At 31.5% G+C, this 26,875-nt stretch overlaps 1 protein-coding gene across 1 annotated transcript; it reads left to right on the top strand.

The window, feature by feature from the left end:
* The first annotated feature begins 544 nt into the window (after positions 1–544).
* Positions 545–25,791, top strand: LOC147072987 (endocuticle structural glycoprotein SgAbd-2-like). Its single transcript, XM_085946242.1, has 4 exons — positions 545–583; positions 22,452–22,579; positions 23,672–23,884; positions 25,623–25,791. Exons 1-4 carry the CDS (start codon positions 545–547, stop codon positions 25,789–25,791), a joined length of 549 nt encoding a protein of 182 aa, XP_085802368.1.
* The last annotated feature ends 1,084 nt before the right edge of the window (positions 25,792–26,875 follow it).

Below are 26,875 nucleotides of genomic sequence, written 5' to 3'. Positions count from 1 at the left end.
TGATGATGTTGGTTAGTTTTTGAAAATCAAGTAAACCTTGCCTAAACCAAACCACAATAGTTTTGGTATACTTTGGGCGATACGACAAAATAGTGCACACTTTTTATTCACACTTATTTGTTTTCGTTGAATTATGAATACATAATATTATACATGGTGGTGCTTAGTTTTTTTTTTTAATTCATTTAGCTCTGCTTGAACCAAACAATAATGGATAAAAATAGTATTCTATCTATCAAATATCCAAAACTATAATAATATGATTTAATGGCATAATTTTAGATATTTTATAGATAAACGAACATTTTTGACTATTATCTATTATGGCTTGGTTTCACAGGGATTAATTGAATTTTAAAAACGAACCAACATCATCTGTAAATTGTAGTATTAGTTCAATAAAAACAAATACGTATGACTAACAAAGTTTAACGCGCACTATTATTTATGTCAGATGTTAACAGCCTACCTCCACCCTTCGCCACTGGTGTCAACAAAGATGCTAAAGCGGCCGGCCCAGACACCTGGAAAATACTGATCCAGAATGGGGGAATTCTTGGAGAAGATCAGGAACCGTCTTGGGGTATTGGGCCACTTATGACGATGGTGGTAGTAAAGTTACAATTCACAAAATTCAAAACATTCACAACATGACATGAAAACCCCAAGAAATGGTAAACTATTTTTTTATTCATTTATAAGAATTTACAAAAATAACATTTTCATTATAATTGGGTATGACACAGGTGGGTCAATTGATACCTAATCACATTGAGTGGATGCGGGTGTACCTAAGTCCCGCCCGGCTTCATATTATTCACTATGTTATTCCATATTATACATAATTCGCAAACAACTCAGAAACACATATATATTTAAAATATATATATATAGTCACCTCAATACTACAAATAGATACCTAACTCTGATTGTTGGGAAAATGAAATTTAAACTTTACTTGATTAGGTAACATATATAACTATATGTAAATATAGGCTATAATTATTATCTGAAATAAAAATAGAAAATTGTGTTTGTCTAATTGGGAACAATTAAATAATGTTGCCGGCTCTTGTGGTACAGTAATATGTGGGCGCTAGCCTTCCATCAGAGAGTTCTGGGTTCGATCCCGGTGAGGACACAATATTTATCATATATATTAATATGTGTTTTTATCAAAGCCTGGGTATTTGCGATTGTTCAAAATTACTAACAACCACCTTGTACGAAAAAGCAAGGACATGGTTATTAATAATTTAAAAAAACAATTAAATAATGTTCAATTTTATCAAAAATTATTTTAGATGTATTATTTATTTAATGCATTTATGGTTTTAAAATTATCTAATATTTTCAAACACAAAATTAATACAGTTCCCATTAATTTCTGATTTACCTAGTTTTATCACTTTGTAGAGAAGGAAATGTAGAATCATATTCAGTAGCTATCTTAAAAACAGTGAAAATCAAGTTATCTAGTTGTAGTATATTGAGGTGACGATATTGTAGTAACCCAGCCACACGTATTCTACCAACTAACCAAAGTATACAAAAGATGGTGAAATCAATTAATATAAATAACAAATCAAAAAAAATCCAAAATGGAAATTACATATTCGATTAGGTTATTGATTTATTATCATCATAATGAAACAAAAGAGTTCGTTTCTTGATATTGCCGATATACTTTTTTCTTAGCAACGCTTCTTATTATTTTCCGTGTTTTTCCTAATTAAAAACTATTACAAATGCCACAAATAATTTCTATTAGAAACACATTCGTTTCATCAACGGTAGGTGGATGAATTTTGCAAAACTTTTACGAAAAAAAATGCTAATTGCTTTTTTAAACAATGCCGGATCGAAAATCTCAAAACGAGAGTAAGTGTTTCACCGTACGCGATTTTGTGAACAAACTATTACAAAAATATTAATCAACAAAAAAAATAGGAAATGCGATTTCTTAATACGATGCAATTTCATAAAAATGCATTAATATTAATTACTAGACCACGACTAGACTAATCGCATAAATAACTCTGATACATTATTGCAAATTATTTATCTCGAAATAAAACCAAAATTTAGATTTTAAACTTCTTTGCAGAAATTATGGGCAAAGTATGAGGTTCTTCTGCGCTTGATAATTTGTAATGTGATTCAGTGGCGATGGGTGGAGGTAGGCTATTAAGATTTGAACTAAGACTAGGCACAATATTGTGTCGAATACTTGTTAGTTTTTAAAATTCAATTAACCCATGGCTAATCCAAACAATAGTAGATAATAGTCAAAAAATATTTGTTTATGTATAAAATATGTAAAATTATGCCATTAAACCATAGTACATAATTTTAGTTATTTTATAGATAGAAAAATATTTTTATCGGTCATGGTTTGGTTCAGGCAGGGCTTAATGAATTAAAAAAAACTAACCAACATCCTTCATCCAACGAAAACAAATAATGTGAAATGAACTGAAAAATGTGCACTAATTTTGTCAGATCGCCCATAGCATACGACATAAACTAATGTGGTTTGGTTTAGGCAGGGTTTAATTACGTTTTTAAAACTAACCAGAACATCTGCAAATTGTATTCTTAGTTAAATGAATACAAATAAGTATGACTGAGAAAGTTTAGTGTGCACCATTTATATTTCATCTTAACAGCCTACCTTCACCCCTCGCCACTGATGTGATCAGACTAGGATATCTTCATGGTACATCTCAAAAGCCTCCATGAATCTTATTTTTTATTCTTTTAATGTCCAAGATTCGAATCCATGATCTTTTACTTAGGTAATAAGATGTTTACCTTCTTTTATTGTATTAAATTGATATATAAACAATAATTAACCGTACCTATTCGTTTTCAGTGTGTTATTTAAAGTGTCACAAAAAATGACTCAAATGGAATAGTAAAAAAGTCAAATTAATTATAATTTAAATTCAAATTTCATCAAGTACCTCTGATTAATTGACAATAATTATCAATGATTTCTACGACGTAAACGCCTTTTTTTATTGAAAAAATCCCCCTGAACAACTCATTCACAATAAAAATATGTAGATATAAAAAGTAAATTTTAATAATATTACCTACATGCAAACACTGAGGGATAAGTGAGCATAATTTCATATATTTTCTAGGACCCCGTGATTACAATCTGTACCCACAAACCTCTTAAATACGATGCAGTCTCTGCATATCTATTTCTAAATAAAGGTTTCCTCCTCAGATTAAGTTATCATTTTCATTCTTCATTTACCCAAATTCAGTCAGGCGCATTATTTCCTGATTATTAATAGTGCCACTAACGTATTATACTAAACAACTAACCCAATCAAATCATTTCCTTTTACGACTTATTACAATAATCAACGTACAAAAAGTATAATAATTGTCTGTGTGTTTGATTCAATAGACTATTTCAGATTGTTTGGAATTGAAGGTACAGTTGATCGCTTTGTGTATTCGTATATATATCTTATTTAATTAAGACACATCCTTTTTCGTTGCATTGCACATATAAATATATAATTGAAAACAATAATAATTGAAGGTCATTTTGAATAATAAATAGTTTTTTATTATTAATAATAATAAAAGTGAAGCTGTGAAGAATTCGATTGACTAAAAATAATAATTCTGATCAAGTATTAGCAATTAAATGTACTGTGGTGAATTTTGATTTTTTTCTAAACACCAAATCAGTTTATTCTATGTGACCAAATAGGGCTGGTCTTTTACTGGTGTTTCTGTCCTATCGAAGATATGAATAATTATTGGTATTATCCCTCACATCAAAAGTATTAATCTTACGTCTTTATATTGTAGAAAACATCTGTTTTGGTTGACAATAAAAGTCACCCCTCATCGAACAGTCGATATCAAACCTTTCAATCAAGCAGTTCGCAAATAATTTCTCAATTAAATAATCGTTCCTCGCATACTGTGTTTGTCCGCAGTAGACATTAAACTATCAAAATAATAAATCCAAACTATCATGTAATTTTAAAATAGATGTGAAATGATAAACAACAATAAAAATACTTCTGTGTGTATTAATCAATTAATATTTATTTATATATTTGAAAAAGACACGTTAAGTACATAACAAATTATTAATTTGGGACGTATACAACATGAAATTTAGAATAAAAATTACAAGTAACCAGTTAAAGAAAAAACAATGTGGAAAAAAAAAGAAAGCAAAAATAGTTTTATACAAAAGAAATAAAATTTAAAAAAAACAATTATTCGAAAAATACAAATTAAACAATAAAATAGAATTTAAAAAACAGATAATCCAGATAAAACTAAACTGAGTAGTTAGACGCCATACCAAAATACTACAAATGGTGATCCAGACAGAAAGTGAAGAACAACTAGAGTCCGTATTCTTTATGCTTGCGTGCGGTTTCCTCTCCCTCGCTTCAGCATCTTAACACTGCATTCCCTCTCGTTCCATCCTATTGAAAACTTGCAACAGTCGAACGCGACCACACAAAGCTTTTCGTCCGCGAGCTACGTGACGCGAACGCTAGCATCAAGAATACGGACTCTATAAATTTGATTAAATTCTACGGGTAATTTAAATAGTCAATAGCTATTTTGGTTGTCACACCATTATCATGACTACGAGACAAACCGTGAGCCCTTTAACTGCCCGTGACTAAGGATTACAGTAAATAAATAAATAAATAAAACCACCACTAACAAAACACCACTGGTAATTCCACATACGGTTTTATTACACTTTTAACACTAAATTACTTCTTTACTTTTATCCCATAAGAAGTAAAACCAAATACAATATTGCTCACTTTTTTGTTAAAAATATATATATATTTCTCTATTATTATATAAGCTACTATTGAGTAGATAAACATCAAACTGTTAGGCACAGGCAAGTCCATTATAGTAGACTTACTATTTATTATATTATAAAAAAATATTCTCTGAATTCTATAAATACTCCCTGAAGCGTTTTCTAAATTGAGCTACTTATTGGCTATCGACTTAAGTATTTTAAATCAAATTAGGCATTACTCTAATTACTAACCGACGTCAAGGATAACTCCAAGATATTTTAGTGTTGTAGCTTCCTTGAACTTGCTAATAATTTTTATTCGTTGAATAAAAAAGTAGTTAATTAAAATTATATTACAGTTTGTTTGAATATTTAAGCTTCCAGATTAGTAAACTTTTCAATGAAAAATCATATACATAGTTAAAATCAGATTATTAAATTAAACATACTTGATAATAAGATTTTATTCTGAAGAGACAATCGACAGGTTGCATGAGAACTCGTCTCAAGTTGGTTAAAAAATCAACGCAAAGAAAACAAACGTTTTATGCAGCACCTGTCCTGATCCAGATTTTCCTCTGATTAGCGACGGGCAAAACATCGAGAGTGTCGATAGCTTCAAATGCCTGGGGGTACACATCACAGGAGATGGCATTTTGCAGAGAGAGCTCGCTATCAGAATGGGAATGACTGGAGCACCATTCAACTCGATGCGAAGTGTCTGGGACTCACGATTGTACTCGGTCAAAACCAAATGCCGCCTATTCGACGCTTGCGTTCTGACGGTGCTGTTTTACGGTAGCGAATCATGGCACCTTACCTAGACTCAGAGCAACCGTATACTGAGCTCCGAAAACAGATGTTTTCAACGGATACTGGGTGTGAGGTGGTATGACGTTCACCAAACAGCGTCTCATTACGCTGTGAGTGAAGAGGTGACCTTGGACCTGGCTCGGCCACGTGCTGCGGATGCCAGAAGAGAACGTCAATCTGGCTTGCCTGTTCTTCAAGCCGACTGGATTCCGGCGTTCTGAAAAGCCGCTAAATACTATCTATAGAGTGTATACGGCGGAGCTACTGGGTGCTGGTTTGACCTGGAACGAAGCAAGAAGACTGGCGAGCGACAGGGATTGTTGGAGGCGCCTGGTGGTGTCCATATGCTCCAACTAAGGGGCGGATAGTGTAAAAGTGTAAAGGCAATGCATGAATAATTATGGCATTATCATTAATTATGGAATCACTGTTGAATAATTTACTGTCCAAATTTCGACACCATTTTAAAATGAGGTTAACAAACACATCGCATTATTTGATATTATCTACAAAATGAGAAATGCTGTCCATTTTACCTTAGGAATGTCTTTGTATAAATAAATCAGGTAAATAACTACTATCAATTTCAATAAATTATCTTTACTACCGATGCAGGCAAACGCCTATTGCGATGCATCAGTGAATAGAATGTGTGTTAATAAAAACTCAGAAATATGAAATATAATAACATATTCTAATACTGTCCCACTGGCTTGTTTAAATTTCTACACTTGCATTCTTTGCAAGAGAAAAGACTCACTTACTAAAAATATTTGCCGTTTTGAGACATTGGCTGGACGCACGCAACAACATAATGACTAGCTGTAGGCGAATACATATTCAGATATTGTAAATGCAAGATTCGTAGCTTTTTCAATATGTTATAACACTTATTATAGGAGACATCTAGTAAATAAGTCGTTTATTTAATCGTATATAAATTAATGCGCAGCATTCTTGAATATGGGTCGATTATCTGGTATCCTTATGAGTAGGGATTGCAATACCGAATGAAATGAAATAATGTCAAAACCGGTTTTTCGGTATTTCTTATTGAATACCGGCATTAATACCGGTATTTCTTAAAAATTAAAAAAAAACATAAGTAGGTGCTTTTCAATAAAATATAGCTATTAAAATCATTTAAAAATATTATTTTATAGCAAAAACTTACATACCAACATTTATTATATTGACATTTAAAAATATATATTGATCATAATTGTAGAACTAGTGATTTTTTACAAATAATTTGAATATATTGATAATTTCAACAAAAGCCCTCAAAAGCCCGCAAATAGATCCGGCTGCAGGAAAAGCTTCTTAAATTCAACGCTTGTACAGTCATCAATAATTATAGAATAATAGAACATTTTTGTCACGGATGTTTTCTATTTCGAAATAATATTATGATAATTCATCGCGACAATTACTTATATAAATATATTTGATGAAATTTGTTTTTTTTTTCTTTCATCTCTGTTAGATTCACTCAATATATTTGCATTTTAGCAGCACATAACATATAATTCATTTTCAAAAACGTAAAGGAGTGTGCTCCGGTATTTTGGATTTTTAAAACTGGTATTTCGGTATTGTTAAATAAATACTGTAATAACGGTTTTGAAATACCGGTATTGCAATCCCTACTTATGAGGTTTCCTTTAAGCTTATTTTGGAACGCGCCCAGAAGAAATTTCTTCGATGTCTTTATTTTAAGACATCTAACTATTTTTCTTTCGATAATTCGTCAAATGATTATTTTCCGTCCTTTCTACAAGGAATGCTTATTTTTGACTCTGTTGAATCTCGTAGGTCACTCCTGCCCTTGAGACATTGTTGCCTGTTATCGCGAGGGATGGTGTCAATCCTGGTGTCCTAAAGAATTTGAATTTACATGCGCCTATTAATTATCTACGTGGTTGCAGCCGTGATCTATACTAGGTCGAAACCATTTCCTCGTGTCAAGCCTATCAGGCACCATTATCGAAGGGCTCAATACTAAATAAGTCAATGCGTTCCTCAAAGACATGGACATTTTCAGTAACGTACTATATATTTTGTTTTCAAAATTTTATTATTCTGTTTTTATTATTTTGTATATATTTTCTTCTTCTCTCTTGTGAGTATAATAAAATATTTTATGGTGTAAATTTCATCTTATGAACGTCTTGATTTTAGATTTTTTATGTCCACAATATTTTGTTTTCTTAAATAAATAAATAAATATAATATTAAACATTCATAATTATAAAACATCTCATGGCTACCTACCTTAATTTGATAACCAACGTTATTAATGCAATTTGATAAGCATTTCATGTAAGAATACTAGTTAAATTCGTCGTAATTAAGTAGGATGCGCGTAGCATAATTGGAAAAGCGCACTGACGCAAATCCAGCGGTTACAGTCATGTTCATGTCCCGTCGAGAGTCGTATTAAAAAAAAAAAAAAAGATTCTAGTTATGTATGTTTTTTTTTTCCAGATGCCTTTATGGATACTTCGCATTTACTATCAAGGTTTTTTTCAGGACTTTGGCACGCAAACTACTCTACGTGATGATAGTCGAATGAAAATTGTGCCGGCTGAGAAATATGCCTTATTGAAAACTATTCTTCTACCCTCATCGGGTATTGCTAATTTGAATTCGGCCAGGGCCTTTGAAACCGCCTTGCAAAAACCATCGAAAATACTTTGTAGCGCAAGGCGGTGGTGATTCTGATGAATATTTTGTCGTATTAATTGGGAACTGTGAACTGCGATTTATAGCCGAGTTTTTCCCATGGTAAAAGAAATGTTGCATATGACTGATATTCTGAGCATATACTTATCCTATCTTATATGACTGCAGTCACTGGATCTGAAAGGCATGAATCATCATTACATGTCATCATTTATTATTTTGATTCTTTTTACATATTATATCAATACAGAAATTAAAAACGTATGTAAAAAAATTTTATGTTTATATCCCCTGCAAAATGTGATCATTATCAATATGCAAAAGTTGAAAGTGAAATATGGCCGAAGCGCCGTCTAACATCTGTAATGAGAACACCTCTCAAAGATGCATCTACCATCTACCATTATTAACATTAATAATAACAGAACGAAACAAAACAATGAACGGCGGACCGACATCTTGCGAAATCTATCCGCTTAAATTAATATGCAAAAAGGCGCCAAGTGTTTGTATTGCCTATCCTATGGGTATTTCTTTTTGCATTTCAATTAAACTATACATGTTTTTTTTTTGCTTGTTTACCTGTTATACGATAAGCTGCATTAAGATTGATTACTTTTTTTACCTCAATTAGTAAAGTATTTTATGTAGATCTAACTAGCCACACTAATAGACGCATGGTACATAGCACAACCGCTAATCTTCTCCATAGTATACCTTAACGGCAGTGTTTCCCAACGTGTGGTACGCATACCCCCTGGGGTACGGGAAGAGTTTGGTGGGGGTACGCGCTGCACCGGGCTTTGGCTGCGCCCTAACAAGCATTAATACGAAATTAATACAACATCCATACCAGAAGGTTTATCGCATGCGGAAAAAGAACAATTCTTGGAATTAGCTTCAGATGGATTCTTGAAAAATAAATATAAGGTGTGTACTTTAACATCATTCTGGTTGCAAATGCAACATGTGTATCCAGTTTTAACAGAGAAAGTCTTGAAATACATCTTGCCTTTTCCAACTTCATATGTATGTGAAGTTGCTTTTTCAGCATTAAATTTATAGACATTAACGGCTCACATTCTCAGCGTAGATCAAAATGGAGCTTTTATGGAATTTTCAGAGCATAGCCCTGGACATTCCTTAAACGTTGTAGATAATCTATTTATAGAATTTTGAAGCCTTATTATCCTTTATATTTATTAAATATTTGATTACTGCATAAAGTATTTTTATTACATAAAATAGTACTCTTTTAAACCTCTCGCTCTAATGTTTTAGAATATAGTCATATTTCAGTATGTCCACGTGAAGTGGTGTTAAGATTTTTTTAATTTATTATTTTTTTATGTCCAGGGTTATGCTCTGAAAATACCATAAAAGCTCAATTTTGACCTACGCTGAGCATGTGGGCCCTTAAGTAAAAAAAAAGGAACATTCTTTTGGATGTGGAACCGCATCTCAGATTAATATTAAGTGAACCAAATTATAATGATCTGTCGCAACATAAACAATTTCATTATTCTCATTGATTATAATGAATGTTATTTATAATATAACTTTTATTTATATTTTATTATGAATGAATTTTATTTTTCGTTTATTATTATTTTGTTTATGTATTGAAAAAGGAAAAAAATATATTTTGATTATTATTAAAGTACTTATATGCAATTTTTTTGACGAGGGGTACTCAGTGTTACGAAAATTATAGAAGGGGTACACAGATGTCGAAAGTTTGGGAAACACTGCTTTACGGTGTGTAACGCAAGAGACCAGTGGCGAAAAGTAACTATTGGATATGGTATCCATATGTATGTACTTGTCATTGAAGTTAATAGCCCCGCCAAGCCACACCCGGTCTTAATTGGCGTATCACGGGGCCCCAATTTTTTATGTGAACAATCATTTTTTTTTGACTGGGAATGTCTCAGGAGCAGTTACCCAAGACTGAGGTCGCCACGCTCTCAAGTGAGCTTTGACTGAGTTTACTGATTTTACTATAATGTAAAGTGCCGGGGGAAAAAAAGACACAGAGAATTAACAGAAAGAAAATAAATTAAACATATATAACAAAAAATGTAGATACTCATAGGGACAGCATAAAAATTGTGAAGAGATCTTCACGCCCGCAGTAAGACGCCGCAATTTTTCAAAAAGCAAGATAATTGGCCTTTTTGGCGACCAGGTCGGACGTCCTGATGGGCCCAACAGCTTGGACCAGTTTGTGAGGTAAGTACTTGTCAGATAAAGATAAAAAATAATATGACATTACTACCGATAAAAAGGTAGACAATAATGTCCCAAGGCGGCTCTCGTGGTGCAGTGCGTAAAGCGCTTGCCTTCCACCCGAGAGTTCTGGGTTCGATTCCCGGTCAGGACACAATATTTATCTGTTTTTCTCAAAGCCTGGGTGTTTGTGATTGTTCAAAATTACTAACAGCCACCTTGTACGAAAAAGCAAGGACATGGTTATTAATAATTCAAAAAAAAATGTCAACGTCAATGACGAAGGGTGTATGTAAGCTGTTAATATACGACATAAAGTGCACACTAAACTTTGTCAGTCATACGGATTTGTTTTCATTTAACTACGACTACACATTAAAGATAGTGTTGGTTAGTTATTAAAATTCAATTATAAAAGTGTAAAGCAAGCCATAATAGATATTAGTTGAAAAATATTTTTAGGTAGGGCTTAATGATTTATTAAAACTAACCAACAAATTCAACTAAATCAAATAAGTATGATTGAAAATGTGTGCATAATTTTTGGCGGATAGCCCATAGCATTCATAAACTATTATGGTTTTGTTTGGGCAGGGTTTAATTGAATTTTGATAACTAATCAGTACCTTCTGAAATTTTTATTCTTAGTTCAATGAAAACAAATAAGTAGGTATAACTGATAAAGCTTAGTGTATTTATGTCGGATCTATAGCCTACCTCCACTCTTCATCACTGGTCAACGTATAATGGTAGAATTAATGAAATCTATTATTAATAAAAATTAAATTTCAATAAAAAATATATATAATTTTATTATATATGATTCAACGACATAGAAAAAACTTACTAGAAATGATCTCATTTTTAATTACTAGCTTGACGACTGACAATGAAAGGTCTTCAACTCTAGTGCAATTTGCCGATCTGTTACGATAATTTTCCGGTGGATGTCCTGATATTCTGTATAAAAAATATGATATCTTTACGTGTGGAGTATTACAGCCCTTGAATGCAAGAGTAATGGTATTAAGAAGAATTACCCTGACTCACTAGAGTCACCTATCAATGGTTTTAATATCTGCGCTGTTTAGGGGTGAATAGCGAAGATTCATCCAGAGTAACATAACTATTTCACTCAGTGCTAAAAAATATATTTACGAAAATGAATTAAGAGTGCATCTATGGGAAAAGTGAGGAGTTGAATTTGCAACCATCCACGAGGCTGTCACCACAACTTTTCGCGTATATTATCATCGTAAGTATACGAATTATAAAAGAAACTGCATCTCTCATATTATCCACACGAAACCGGAACGTGCGCGCAGTGCCATTAAAGTAGCAAGTTACGGAAGTCAGGATTGGGTACCACGACCACTTTCGAAGTTGGTATCATGACTTTTTTTGTATAATATCGTGCCAGGTAGACGAATTACAAAAGAAACTGCATACTTCATATTATGTATACGTAGGTTACTATCTAATTACCAGATGTATATTCTACGTGTCTAAGAATGGAGAGCAAAACAATACCAACGTTTTATTTATGTCGCGTGTGTTTGTAATAATTATTGTTTATAAAGCAACTTTTTGGTAATTTCACAAAATAGAATCCGTTTTAAAAAAATCCACATTAATATTAATTATCAGCGTTATGAAGTTTTTGCCTCTCGATTAAATGAGTCATCAATACTTCCACGAAAGTTTCAATGGGAACTTAATAAATAAATATTTTTAATTCAGTATTTCTAAATCCATTCGAAGAAACCGTTATCTAAAGAATTAATCCACATCTGTCACGATTTTGTGTTTTAACGATGGCATAACCTTTTATAAAAATGAAATGATGATTTGTTTGGGAAGGAAACTGAATGCAATTAACAGAATTCTTTTAATGCAAAGTATTTTTTTTTATAATTATGACTATCATTGGTTCCATAAAAAAATATTTATTTTGTGTACATGTTGAATCCACATTACTGTATATATGGTGTCGAGGAAAGGGTATGTAAGTCAATAATAAAATTTACTTAGGTACCTGTGCTAACCAGTGTTGCCAACTATCGTTGACAAAAACATGCCAGACGGAGTACGAAAACAATATTGGGCAGGAAAAAATGCTATATTTTGTAAAAATAAAATAGCATTTCAATATTTTTCCTTTCGCGTATCGAAAAAAGTGAAAAAATCGAAAAAATATCTATACGTGTAAAAACCACACATTTTAACAGAAATATGCAACTCACTCACATAACAGTAAAACCATAGCATACCACATCCTTGACCAGATCGACGCCAAGAAAAATAGAGGAGGAGATCTATGCCTTCAATGGATGCCATCGCACATGGGTATTGAGGGCAATGAAAGGGCGGATGATCTGGCAAAGGAAGCTGGCCATTCAGGGGTACCATATCAGTGGATACCAGAAAACCTGGACTGGAATGAATCTATAAAGAAAATGAGCCAAATTATGTGGATAGATTTTCACCATAGGGCATCATTAGAAAAGGGGAAATGGAGTAAGTCTATTCTACCATTACCACGAGAGGTGCCCTGGCTTGTAGAGTCTCCTTTGACGAGGAATGAGCTTAAGTTAATACTGAGGCTAAGAACAGGGCACACAATGGGCAAGAGATTTGATGTCCTCATGGGAAGAAGCGAATCGCAACTCTGCGATGAATGTCATGTTTTAGAGTACATTGTACATATAGCATTACAATGCCCTAAATATGAACTTCACAGAGTACAGCTGCGAATTGCGGATATCTATGAGAATGTCGACGAATTGAAAGGTGTCCTGGCGATGAGTAAGACGGCAAAATTGTAAAGTTATTTAACAGAATAGGAGTGAGGACCTGATCGACGGATCCCCTTCTAGAAGAGAAAAAGCGATATGACAGCGAGTCGCAGTCAAAGCCTCGGTAAAATCACAAAAAATATTTTTCAAAATTGATAATAAATGCCTATATTGTGCCAAAGGCATCCCAAGTTTCGTTTCATGTCATTCCAATAATCGTCAAACTGATGTCACATACCTAAGCACACATTAAATTATATGATACCATTAAACTATATATAACTATCAATGCTCCTATTGTTTCAACGTGTTAAATTATGTTATTTTATTTCTCTGTTTGTCTGATAGTCAGATATTTGATGTGCATGAAAATAAATAAAATTATATCTAGCGTATTTTCAGCACATTTAAAACTGTTGGAGGCAAAAAAATGCTAGTAAAAACACCACAAGCCAGATGCGTTTTTTGCAAGCTAGATCTGGCAAAAAAACGCTAAATTTGCAACGCTGGTACCAACCACCGTTGATTAAATTTATGAATGAAGATGAAATGACTGTAAACTTTTATTTTCCTACACACATTTTTTTAAAAATGTGGCTGACCACCGCCATCTTTAGATTAATAAAGCCTGAGCATAACTTTTTGCACAAGCAACGAATGGTCCACTTTTCAGCTGTCAAAATCAGATCCCAGATTGCTTGACACATAGATTCGCCCTTTCTCTTTTCAAATTGAATTATAAAAAATTCTCAAATCAAATAGATTAACCATCAGTGTTATTAATAAATAATATACATTCCTGTTATTCATCAGCTGTTAAAGTCAGACTAGTCCTTCACACAAAAACCGGTGGTAATATCGATTTCTAAAAAATATGTAGCATTGATCTATGCATTACATTTGTGGAAGGTGTGTTAATGCTAGTGTATTATTTATCATGTAACTTATCCATTCAAATCAAACATTCCCTGTGTGAACACGACAGACACGTCAGTATGAGCACTCTATAGAACAAAAGTACTGTATAAAAAATGTGGCGACATTTTGGAACTGCCTAGAGGCGGCATTTTGTCTAGGGACGTAACTGGGTGGAAGTAACCAGGAGAGGCCTTCCCTTCATCCAGCATTGGATCGACCCCTTCTGATTATGACAATTATTATAATAGATACGTAATAATTATTATGTCAAATGGTTACCTGCTCTTTATTGTACAACCAAACATTATTTTTTAAATTATGTACCTATCATAGATAGTTTTTTTTGTTTTGTCTTAGATTGGTATTTTAGATAAAATACGTGAGATTATAATGCATTTGAGAAATAGAAAAACATCCGTAATATCCGATAGTAATCAGAAATTCTCAACATTTTTTCTGTGCTAAGCCATGTACAAAAATAATTTAAAAATACTAGAGCACGTTATTTTTAATTTTATATAAAACAACTTGGCCTTTTTTACCCAGTCACAGATTTTAATTCCATTTCAATTCCAACAATTAATCTATGATTCAAATGTTTTTGCTTATAAACGTACCTATATTAAGTATATTTAAGTAAATTATATTAAGTCTACGAATGATATTATTAACACAGTAAGTAAGTATATGCATGCATGTGTTTTTTTAGGTCTCATCTTATTTATGCTTGTTAATATTATTCGATCCTAATAAGATCATATGTGCCTCCACAGAGTAGAGGTTTGTATTAACATATAAGTATTGTTTTTACGAGAAATGGATGTCAGCTACTTGCTCAATCTATTAAGTCCATACTCTGACTCATACACAAATTGAAAATATGTTATATGATATATATATGATAATGATAATATTAGATATGATAATATTTTATCTACCATGGATTTTGCATATCCATTACTTAAGGCTATTTGTTTGATGGTATGTACTTAGATAGTAAGTTTAATTGATTAATAATGTCAAGAAATAACCAAAGCACCCGAACACTGTATTTTCGATAAATTTTGTAAATTTTGATATCCATTAAAAACCCACTTAAGGTTTTCAAAGTATTAATAATATTACAATTAATAATAAGTATACAAAGTCATAATATTGTTTGAACGAATAAGAAAATGTATTCTGTCTCTATCTATGCGTATAGTATTTAAGCAAAGACAAACGGCCTATCTGTAGTCTTGATAATGGTGTTACAACCGAAATAGCTATCGACAAACCTTCTAAAAGACCTGTAGAATTTAATATTAATTATATTTTCATTTCTTTTAAAATGGAATTCTACCAAGTAAATGCTAACTCAATTAATGATATAATAAATTTGTGTATATATTATTTATACACAATTAAAGCATTTTATTTATCTTTGAATCAGATGACAAGTTGTAAAATCTTTGATAAACTTGAATTCGCCACCAAAACTGTGTATTAATATTGAATATACTGGTCCAATACGGAAATTATAGCTGTCATCTTTCATATTATACAAATTTCAAATACATACAACTATGACTTCTTTTGTGTTAATCATTTGTTTATAGGTATTAAAAATATATCTTCAGTTTGATTTTATTTATTCTGAAATTGTAATTGTATCGATTAAATTAACAGATAAATCTCTTAGCTTAGAACCTTTCACAGTAGTTCCAATATTAATGTAATATTTTGAATACTTCACATATTTCACAAAAGAAATGTTATTTTTTCAAAAATGTTGGTAACCTCACCTTGCAACTTCGTCTAATAAACGTAAACAATAAAATTGAGATCAGTGCCGGATCAACGAATCAAGAATCGTATCAATTAAAATATTGTAGAATGTACTTAACCAAATTTGGATGCAGTAATACAATCAAACTCTTGTGTCTCCCTTGCGCAATGAACTTGCGCCATTGGTCACAATCTTTCTAAGATCTAGATCATCTTTAATGCTCAGATTTTACTCTCTATTCAGTGGTTGACAACGTTTTACTAATGCCACTTATTAGTGCTTAATGAATATTTTTGCCAATTGATTTAAGTTTCAGACTATTCCTTTTTCGCCATTAGCTGTATTCTGTGCCAGTTTACAATTGAAGGGTTGATTACAAAAACAACATACATGTCAGAACTGAACAATTTTACAGGAGAGCAAAAACACGTAAAAGAATATTTATTTATTTAAGAAAACAAAACTTTGTGGACATAACATCTAAATTCAAGACGTACACAACACGAGATTTACATTTTAACAAATATTACCCCCACAAGAGAGAAGAAGAGAATACTCTATAAAATAATAATAAAAAAATAAAAATAAAAACATACTTAAGTACAATTTTATACAGAAAAATTAAATTTCGAATACAAAATACATAGCACGTCACCAAAAATGTCTACGTCTTTGGGGAGCGCATTGACTAGTCTTGCACCCCTTGCTAATGGTGTCTGATAGGCTTGACATGAGGAAACGGTTCCGATCCAGAATAAATCATGGCTGCGACTACGTAGGTAATTGACAGGCGCGTGTAAATTCAAATTCATTAGGACACCAGGATTAGAAACCATCTTCCTTGTGAATCATGGAATACATTTTTTGATGCGATAGCGCACAACATGTGCTTATTTTTCAATTAGAAATAATAATCATTATAACTTTTAAAGTACCTATCAGAAAAATATTTAATAGACAGATGTTATTTGACATACTCATTATGACGTATTTGTAGAAACTTTTTTGTCAAATGATATTTTTTGCTGGAATCAAAGAAAATTTGTACACATTTTAACTGTTTTTTTAAATAACGGTAAATGAAAGCATATATAAATATTTTTTTAACAAAATGACACATAAATCTCAAATATGAAAAAACTGACATATGTTATTTTTGTAATCCACCCTTCAAATGCTATTGTTGGATACGCATAGTGCATACAAATTTTGATGTCTATTTTTATGGAGTCAAGAATTTTCCAAATTAAAATTTCTGTCTGTATGCAATCTGCAATTTTCGTAAATGTGTTTCATCATGGACTGGAGAATCTGAAGAAACTTGTGATTTAGGAAGCCTTCACGAAATGTGATGCAAGAGGAATAGTGTCGTTGTATTGGAGCAAAAGAGCTTTCCAGAAATAGTTTTTAATCTGCTACAATAGAAGTAGATGACCGTGGAAAATGGAGAGTCTAAGCCAGGTCACACACTGAAAATTGACTCACCTTGGATATGGTCATGAATAAAAACCGGGCGCAATGTTGCAACTGATTTTAGGGTAACCATCTTTACCCGTCGTATGTGTACAACCATGGGTATGCAAGGCCACCTTTCATGATACTTAAAATGTATCTAAAAGAACATAATATTTTACGTGCACACTTTGCTATCCTGAACGGAGCCACACGAGAGTAATATAACAACCATGAACTGGGGTGCTAAAATAAAAAAAAATGAGAGAAAAGAAAAAGATTGGACTGGCTCAGGTAATCTCGGTAACTGCAACTCTCGTCCGTGCATTCAGGCAATTTTTATTAACAGTAACGTCATTTGACTAGCCGAAACGAATGAAAAACCATATTTTTCACATGCAAGTGACTTTTTGCTATTATACCAGCGCTCTATGTCGAGAGAAATTTCATGTTTTTTTTACAACAACAAAAATATCCCACCGATGCTATCTATATGCGGCAATACATTAAGTTACATATTGTATTTTGTGCATGACAACCAAATCATATCAACAAATGTGACGTGTTGTAGTCAAGATGAGTTTCTATATGTGACTGGGCTTAGTCGCAAAAAAGATGACTGCATTTTTAACAGTGGTCGTGATCCTAAACTTAGTGAATGACCGAAAAGAGAAAATCAAATTAAATATTATATTTATTTTAAAATTATTCTTTTATTCTTTGACCATGTCCGATCCTATTAAGATCATATGGGCCTCGATAGAGTTGAAGTTTGTATTAACAGATTATTATTTTTACGAGAAATGGATGTTAGCCACTTGCTCAACCTATTAGGTCCATACCGACTTTGACAAATACAAATTGAAAAACAATATGTATATTGTCCAGACCCAGGATTCAAACCTGGGACCCACGATTTATAAGCCGCTCGGCCATCGTTGGCTTAAAATTATTAATCATACTGTACCACATTATCTGTTGGAAAATTTCAGTAGTACAGTTTTGTAGTACAAAATATCCTTAAAAGTTAGACAAATAATAGCCTACAAAAATTCGTCGCCAACTTGGTAATATAACCTCAACTTCCAATTATCTTCTCATATTGTTACACGTATAAACTTTTGGATGAAGCAAATAATAGTTAAGGAACTTCATATAATAAATTCATCATAAATGCTTTCATACGTTATTGAATTTAATTTACGCGAGCTTTTATTCAACCCAGTAAAATTTTATGCTATTAGCTTCTACATTAAATAACGTCTTTATGCAAGTGATTAATTTTTCTTATCCTAATCCCAAAAGTTGACAATAACTGCTTTGCTACAATTATTAATAATCAGCAAATTTCCAAAGGTTGATATTAATTTATCACCAAGAAGCTTCATCTCGCGATCATAGCCCGCCTATAAAATAGACAGATTCAGTGGTCCGTCATCAGTTAGACAAAGACACTTACGAAGACAACATCACGCGAGTAAAACAATTGTGGATAATAACAGTAATTGCTGATGCATCCAGGAGTCATCATGAATTTGGTGAGCGCACGCCACCTCCGAGCGTAGTTTCTCTTGCCCAAGCGAAAGTGCATCGTGAATCTTCTCGTCTCGTGAATCTCGCGAAAGTGACAAAATATTACATGTCCTCTCATCCGCAACGCATGTGATCAGAATCAGATTCAAAAGTGAAATTTGTGATGTTTTATTATTTTGTAATCAACTCGTCCATTTATATTATTTAAATTAAACTAGAATGGATAAATTTCTACTAGCTTCCAGCACTTAGCTTCAGTTTTCAATCTGCAAAGGGATTCCATTACAAACCAAAGCTATTTCACAGTTTCTAAATTATTATTGATTATCACTATCCACTGATAGATAAACGTCTTTCCAATATTATTATATTCTTCTCATGTATGTACGTTTCGTTGCCACGTATTTCTGCAGAATTTTAATATTCCGTCAATCCAACTGCCTCCAAGCATACCTACCTTTTGGACATTGTCTACCTCTTGTTACCACTGGATAACTAGATTTGTCCATCGATTATTTTTTTTAACTACGTATCTTGATATATTTATCAAATTATCTATTTATTTTATTTTATTTTGTATGGATCACAAAAATTGACTAATCTCTTTACTATTTTTAACATCTAGCTTAAATTTACAATTTAATTTGGAATGACATTGTATAATTAAATCTACGTCATTAAATTTAAATTTAATTGAAATTTATAATATTTTTTCTTTTTTTACAAAACTTCTTTTTATTCACTTATTTTACTTTTATGGATTCTATCAAAAATATGGCTATTCTTTTTATAGTTTCCAGCTTTCGTTTACAATACTTAGTGGTATGTCATTATAAAATTAAAGCTTTATTTAATTATATGATTTTTAAATTATTATTAATACAATGTACATGCATATAGTGATATCCAGATTTAAATAATGTAATGTTGATTTGGTCAGTTCAAACAAGGATACTTCTTCTTCTTCAAATTCTTGCCCCAGGTCTTAAATTCAAATAAATTTTCAAATTTATTTTGACATAATTAGTAAAAATTACAAATTATAAATTGAAGACGTTCACAGAATGTCATGGGGGAAGGGGCAAATAAACGTGTTACAACATTAATGATTACGAAAAACATGTTAATTAAAAAAATATATATATAAACATCACTGCTAAATAGACCCTATTTAAAAATATCATATAAAGCAATATCACGCAAGTGGGATAAATCAATATTTTCAGACAGGAACACACATATTTTTCTCCCAATTGGCATCACCAATCACAAAAGTGTTGATATTAAAAATATTTATTTTTTATTTTTTTAGAATTATATAAAATATCAGTATGGTTAATTTAATAGATTACTAGTATGTTGTCGTAATTTACTATCTAATTTATTTCAGCTTCACTTGTATTATATCTTTATGCACGATAAGAATTAAACACAAAAAATTTTCGTTACAAAAATATTTACTAAAAAAATATGCCACGCTGAATATATTTACAGATATACAATTCGGATTCTGCTTCATGTTTGAAATACATTTTTTTATATAAATATAATTAGAGCTTTTTTTATATTTCAGAAACTTCTAATTCTACTATTGACGGCTTGTTCAGCTGCCAGACTTTCCAGAAACGATATGGCTCCAGCGTCTGCAGCGTTATCAGGTGGCGGTGACTATCTCTCAGTTGCAGAACCTAACGATTATGCAGAACAAAAAAATGCACAACAAGAATCTCCACATTATTTACCACCAGAAACACCAAACAAACCACCAGTAAACGAATATTTACCGTCTACAGAACATAAACAAGAAACTCCGCAATACACACCAGTCTCCGATTCTGTTGAGATTTTAAACCCAGATTTTAGGTCCAATAATTTTGCCCAAAATTCTAATCAATACTTAGCACCAATTAATCCAACACCACAGTCTATGGAATATTTTAATAACCAAAACACAATGGAAGTATCAAATTCGAATAATAACGGTGTGCACCAGAATATTAAATCTTTGCCTAATGAATATCTTCCAAGTATAGATGCAAATAATCAAGCGAATAATATTTACTCACTTCCCATGGATAATGGCTATTATCAGTCGCATGGAAATAATGTGAATTCTGAAGTATATCTTCCTCCATCAGATGCAGAAGTGATTCCTAATCAATATATACCACCAACAAATAATGTGGAAGTACAATCACATCAGTATACTTCTTCAAATAATTTACAACAGATACCTCAACCATATATTGGACAAAGTGATACTAAATCAACAAATAAAAATTACTTACAACAAAACTATAATATGAATTTTGAGCCTCAGAAATTACCTCAAGCGACTCCAAACGAATATTCCCAAAATTTAATTACAAAATCAATATCAAGTGAATACTTACCAGTTGTGTCCGTGAATTCAAATAATATTTACAACCAACAAAACAGTGAACAAAATTATTTACCACCGGTAATTGAATCAAAAATAATTCCAAATCAATTCGATGCGCAGTCTTTTTCTGATAACTCCCAAATAAACACTAAATCAATTTCAACAGAATATTTACCTGTTATAACTGCCAATTCACAATCGGGTCAATATATCGCACCAAATAATGAACAAAAATTCAATGAATATCCGCAAACTTCAAATAATAAGTCATTATCGACAGAATATTTACCTGTTAATGGTCCAACAGATCAATATATTCAGCAAAATAAAGCACAAGAACATTCACCACCTGTTGATGTAAATTCAGTTTCAAATCAATATTTACCAGCAATAGATGTAAACTCTCAAATAAAACAATATAATAATTCACCACCACAAACTAAACAAAAACCTGTAGAATATTTACCACTAACTGTTGATAATACTGTAAATAATCAGTATAATTCTCCACCACAAAATGAATACGTATCTACATCATCAATTGCTACTCGAAGATATGACAATGATTTTTCTAAACCATATACATTATACAACTTCAATACCATATCCACAACACCTTCACCATATTCTTATACATTTTCAACTCCTCAAGTTGAAACGGTTACACGTTCACAAAAAAGTTACTACGATGGCTCTTCTTCAAGAACTGACCGTCCATTTTTCAAATATTCACCCAAACTAATCGAAATCGGTAAATCAACAAATTCACCAAAATGGCCTAAAATCAATTCATTCACAACGCCTAATCCATTTGAGCCATTCAAAGTAAATCCACGAGCGCAATCAAGACAGTCGATCGTTTACGGAACTAAAGTCCCACCTCTAGCAAACTCTCGTTCGTCTGGTATTGGAACACTATCAGGAAGTCAACAAAGTTTGGGAGATAAACAATTCGAAGCTGACCAAAATAGATTCGATTCATTGAATCATAACAATAATCACTTTAGGACACCTCAGCCGTTGGAGTCGATACAAAATCCGTTTCAAGCTATCAATCAGCAGGATCCACAAAATACATTTCAGAAGACGTATCCTCATGCTCATTCTTACAGTTCTGATCATACAACTGAATCTGTATCAATTTTGAAACAAACTAGTGAAATGGCAGCTGATGGGAGTTTTAGTTACGAGTGAGTATCAAATTTATTATATTTGTATTCCAACTTTCAGTTCTTTCATTAAATACGCAGTATTATTTTTTTGTTTTAATTTATTAATATGTACAATTATGCATCCATTAATAACTTAAATGATTACAGAAATCTGCACCTTATTCCAACATTTTATAAATAATACTTACTATAAAGATTTTAAAAATATCATTAAATATTAAATCCCATAATTCAATAAACACAATATATTCACCAGCAGCTCCATTCCAACCAATTAACTCCATATTTTCTTCATTATTTTTATTGAATCAAGATAACTCCGATAATTTATGGATGAATTCTGACTACAATGCGATGTTTTATGTCATTTTAACGTTTCGTTCACATGTTATTAAAATATATAATTAATATTTTTAATGTTTCTACTGAAATATATTATGTGGTTTGTGGTCAAATATGAAGCGCCTAGTTTCAAAAGCCCCTTAAATGATTTTAGGTAGTTATGAGAAAAATGAGAAAAAGCATTTTTGGTAGTTTTGAGAAAACTGAGAAAAAATCATATCTATTAAATCTGTGAACTTTATGTATTCATTTTTTAATTCGTTACATGCTAAAGAGTATTTTGGTTTTCAATTTTAGGGGTATTTGAAAAGCACACCCAAATATTTTAGCGGGTTTTGAAATTTACCTTAATTTTTGATCATACATGTTAATGGTTTTAGGCGTTTTTTAAAGTTCAATCTTTGACTATCATATAGGTAACAAAAATATCCATCTAAATACATATCTAACTCAAAAATTTTCAAAAACAGTTTTAGGGGCTTTTTAAACTAGGCGCTTCATATTATGATGAATCCAAAATTGGTAATTTCAAGATATTATGAAGGTACACGGTTTTACTAAGTTTTGTAAGCCCTTTCATAATATGGTCAATTCAAACAATTGCAATAAAGATATTATTCATTTTACAACGTTTATCATTACAGCTTCTCTCTTATCGGTGTCCAGAGGGATATTTAAGACTTGACGTCTTTATGAAAAAATATCAGTTTTGCATGCACATTCATACATTATTTGCATTACATTTGAAATTATCTATTTCTCTCCAAGGACCCTCACAGGAGATCAAACCCACGTGATGCAGCATGGCCACATAGAAAACCAAGGAACTGACCACGAGGAGCAGGTCATGCAGGGATCTTACTCCTACGTTGGAGACGATGGAAAGACTTACACTGTGACTTACGTGGCTGATGCTAATGGCTTCAGAGCAGTTGGAGACCACATTCCAACACCACCTCCGATACCTGAAGTTATTCAACGGTAAGTGAGCATTTTTATAAGCATTTAATTAATCAAACTACTGTAAAAATCTTCTCTGAACATTTTTTCAATAATAATATTATAAACGTACAAGCCAGTAGTGAAGGGTGGAGGTAGGCTGTTAAGATTTGACATAAATAGTGCATACTAAACTTTGTCAGTTATAATATTAATACTATCGACCGAAGGTTCTTGATGGAATTTCAATTTCAATTCTAATGAATTTAAGTTTTGTACTATTCCATTTGAGTCGTTTTTGCGACCTGGGTTTCGCCTTTCGGCATCTTCAGGCACTGTGTACACTCACTACTAAAAGGCAAATACACACTAACAACGAATACAATTAACTCTAACTTAAGTAACAAATCGATACCAAAAAGTAGGTAAAAACTATATCACCTACCTATTAAGTCAAGGATCACAATAAAAAAATATATAACAAACAAATTATGAATAGTTGAAATGTTTGTAAAAAAAAACCCTTACCTTATAAATACTAATACACTCGATAAGCGTATATAAATCGTCAAAGCCTAATAATAGATCATTAGTAACTATAAACCATAAAAATACTACACTAAAGAGGTTTATAATCGTACATTCTGGGAACAATGGTAACTTATTGGGAATTAATGAAGTTAACTAATGGGTCGCAAAAACAACTCAACGTAAAAAGCTTAAATCCATTAGAATTTTAATTCAAAGTCCATCAAGTACCTTCAGTCGATAGTATTAATATTATAATTAATCTCTGCCTAAACCAAACCATCATGGTAGAGGTATGCTGTGGATATTCTATAAAAATAATGTACACTTTGTCAGCCATTGTTTTCATTGAATTAAGAATACAAATTGTAGATGGTGTTGATTAGTTTTTTTTTAATTCATTGAGTTTTGCCTTAAAGTATTCTTCTTTGTATTAAATATTATATAAATTGTATGATTTAATCGTATATTTTTAGATATTTTGTAGATATACGAATATTGTTTAACTATTATCTATTATGGCTTGGCTTGCGCTGGGTTTAATTGAATTTTAAAAACTATGATTCAATCAATACTGAATTTCATGTTGGATGCAGCCGCATGGATATAAGATCTTGAGTAAACTGATAAAATCCAAATCCTCAGAAAATATTTTGTCAAGATACTCGATAGAGGTTCATATATTCATCCTCTTGGTCCATGATAATCGCTGGAGTAATCAAGCTCATCAATTGTTATTCCTACAACATATTAAAAAAAAAAAAACATAAGAAGTGCAATTTAATTAAATGGTAATTCAATTTTTTTTAAATTGTTTTATGTGGCAATGTAGGTACATATCTTTTAAAATCTTACTATTCATGTTCTCTTTCTTTTTTATACAATTTGGTGACACTATTTTGTTCGCTTATCGAGGAGCTTTCTTTTTACTTCACAAGAAATGGCTGTTAGCATTTTGCTGTTGGGTATATTCTGGATTCCAACATAGACGTCTGATTGAATACACGACCCGCGACTGCATAAGCGGATATTCCTGTCACTCATTCACTACGGGCACAATAAAATTAAATCATATTTCTAAGCATTTGTAACCTTACTAAAAAATCAACATCTGTTTTTACAATACACTCTTTTGAATTCAATTCAATTCATACTCCAATCAATCACTGTCGTGTAAAATATAAACCAAGGTTTAATATTGAAAATAACATATCCCAGTCTAATTAGTTGTTAATTACTTAATTTCTTCCAGATCGATTGAACTAAATTTGGCAGAAGAAATCGCTCGAAGTGCTTCGACACCAGGATATCAGTACGGTAACCATGACAATCATAATAATAACAATTACCAAGGTTTAACCAATCCAGAACCATTGAGAAAGAGAAGCTCATATGTCAGAGACAATGGATATAAATATTAATTCGCCATATTATAATAGATAGAGTATAACTAGTTTATCTTTTTAAATTACTTGACTCCTGGTAGTCTGGGGTCAAATTATATTTGTAAATTGCAGTATTCGAGGTGCTAAAAATGAAAAATATACAAGTGTACCATTTAACAGACACGACAAAATTAAATATACGATTTTTAGTAATTCTATTTTAATTAAATATTTTTTTATTCAACGAATTATTCACAATATTTGAAGATGTAACATTCTTTTATTGAACATACATATTTTGAAAAGACCTCTGAGAAATATACATAATTTTTGAAAAATACGACGCCCAGCGGGACACCGACCTGCGTTTACTGTATTCGTGACAATATGCTCACCAACTAAGCTATGTGCGTCTTATCTAATTACGACGAAATTAACTACTTAGTATTTTTTACATTTGCATCATATAAATGAAGTCGTTTTCTGCAATGATATATTGATACAATGAAAATTCTTTGTAAGTATTTTTTAAAAAATAGTATTTTAGTGAGAAAAGTCTATGAAAAGTAACTCAATATTAAAAACAAAATACTTATTACTTTTATGCAAAGCAGTAAGAAGGTATACACATAAATTTTAATATATTATACTAATAGGTAATATTATGGAATCTGTTCTTATATATTTTTTAATTCAAACACTACTTGTCATTTATTTATTCTTCGCTCCTCAACCTTATAGTTAGATATAAATTTATAATAATTAAATATTCGTATAAATGTAAATAATAGATTTAAGTTATGTATGATTGTAAATTAAAATAATTTCACATCACTTTAAGAACAATGGCATATTTCAATTATAGTAGTACTAATAAGTAAAATATTATTTTATACCGTATGTAAACAATATTTTTGTAAAATTTTTGTTATAACGTTTGCATTGTGTTTTTATATCACAAGTATAGAATGGTTGTATGTTTTTGTGTCATAAATTAAACAATTTATAGATAGATGCATTAAAAATTGGAAAGCTTTATATCGGACCAATAAAAATACAAAATCATTTTTTACACCTATTATTTTGAATAATTATTAAGAATATAATATGTTGTAGCTTA

Source organism: Rhyacophila brunnea, unplaced genomic scaffold, assembly GCF_057557595.1.
Source record: "Rhyacophila brunnea isolate RB1 unplaced genomic scaffold, BYU_Rbru_1.0 scaffold_19, whole genome shotgun sequence".
NCBI classification, from domain to species: domain Eukaryota; kingdom Metazoa; phylum Arthropoda; class Insecta; order Trichoptera; family Rhyacophilidae; genus Rhyacophila; species Rhyacophila brunnea.
Note: the sequence above shows the minus strand (reverse complement) of the source record. Positions and strands in the feature narration are given on the sequence as shown.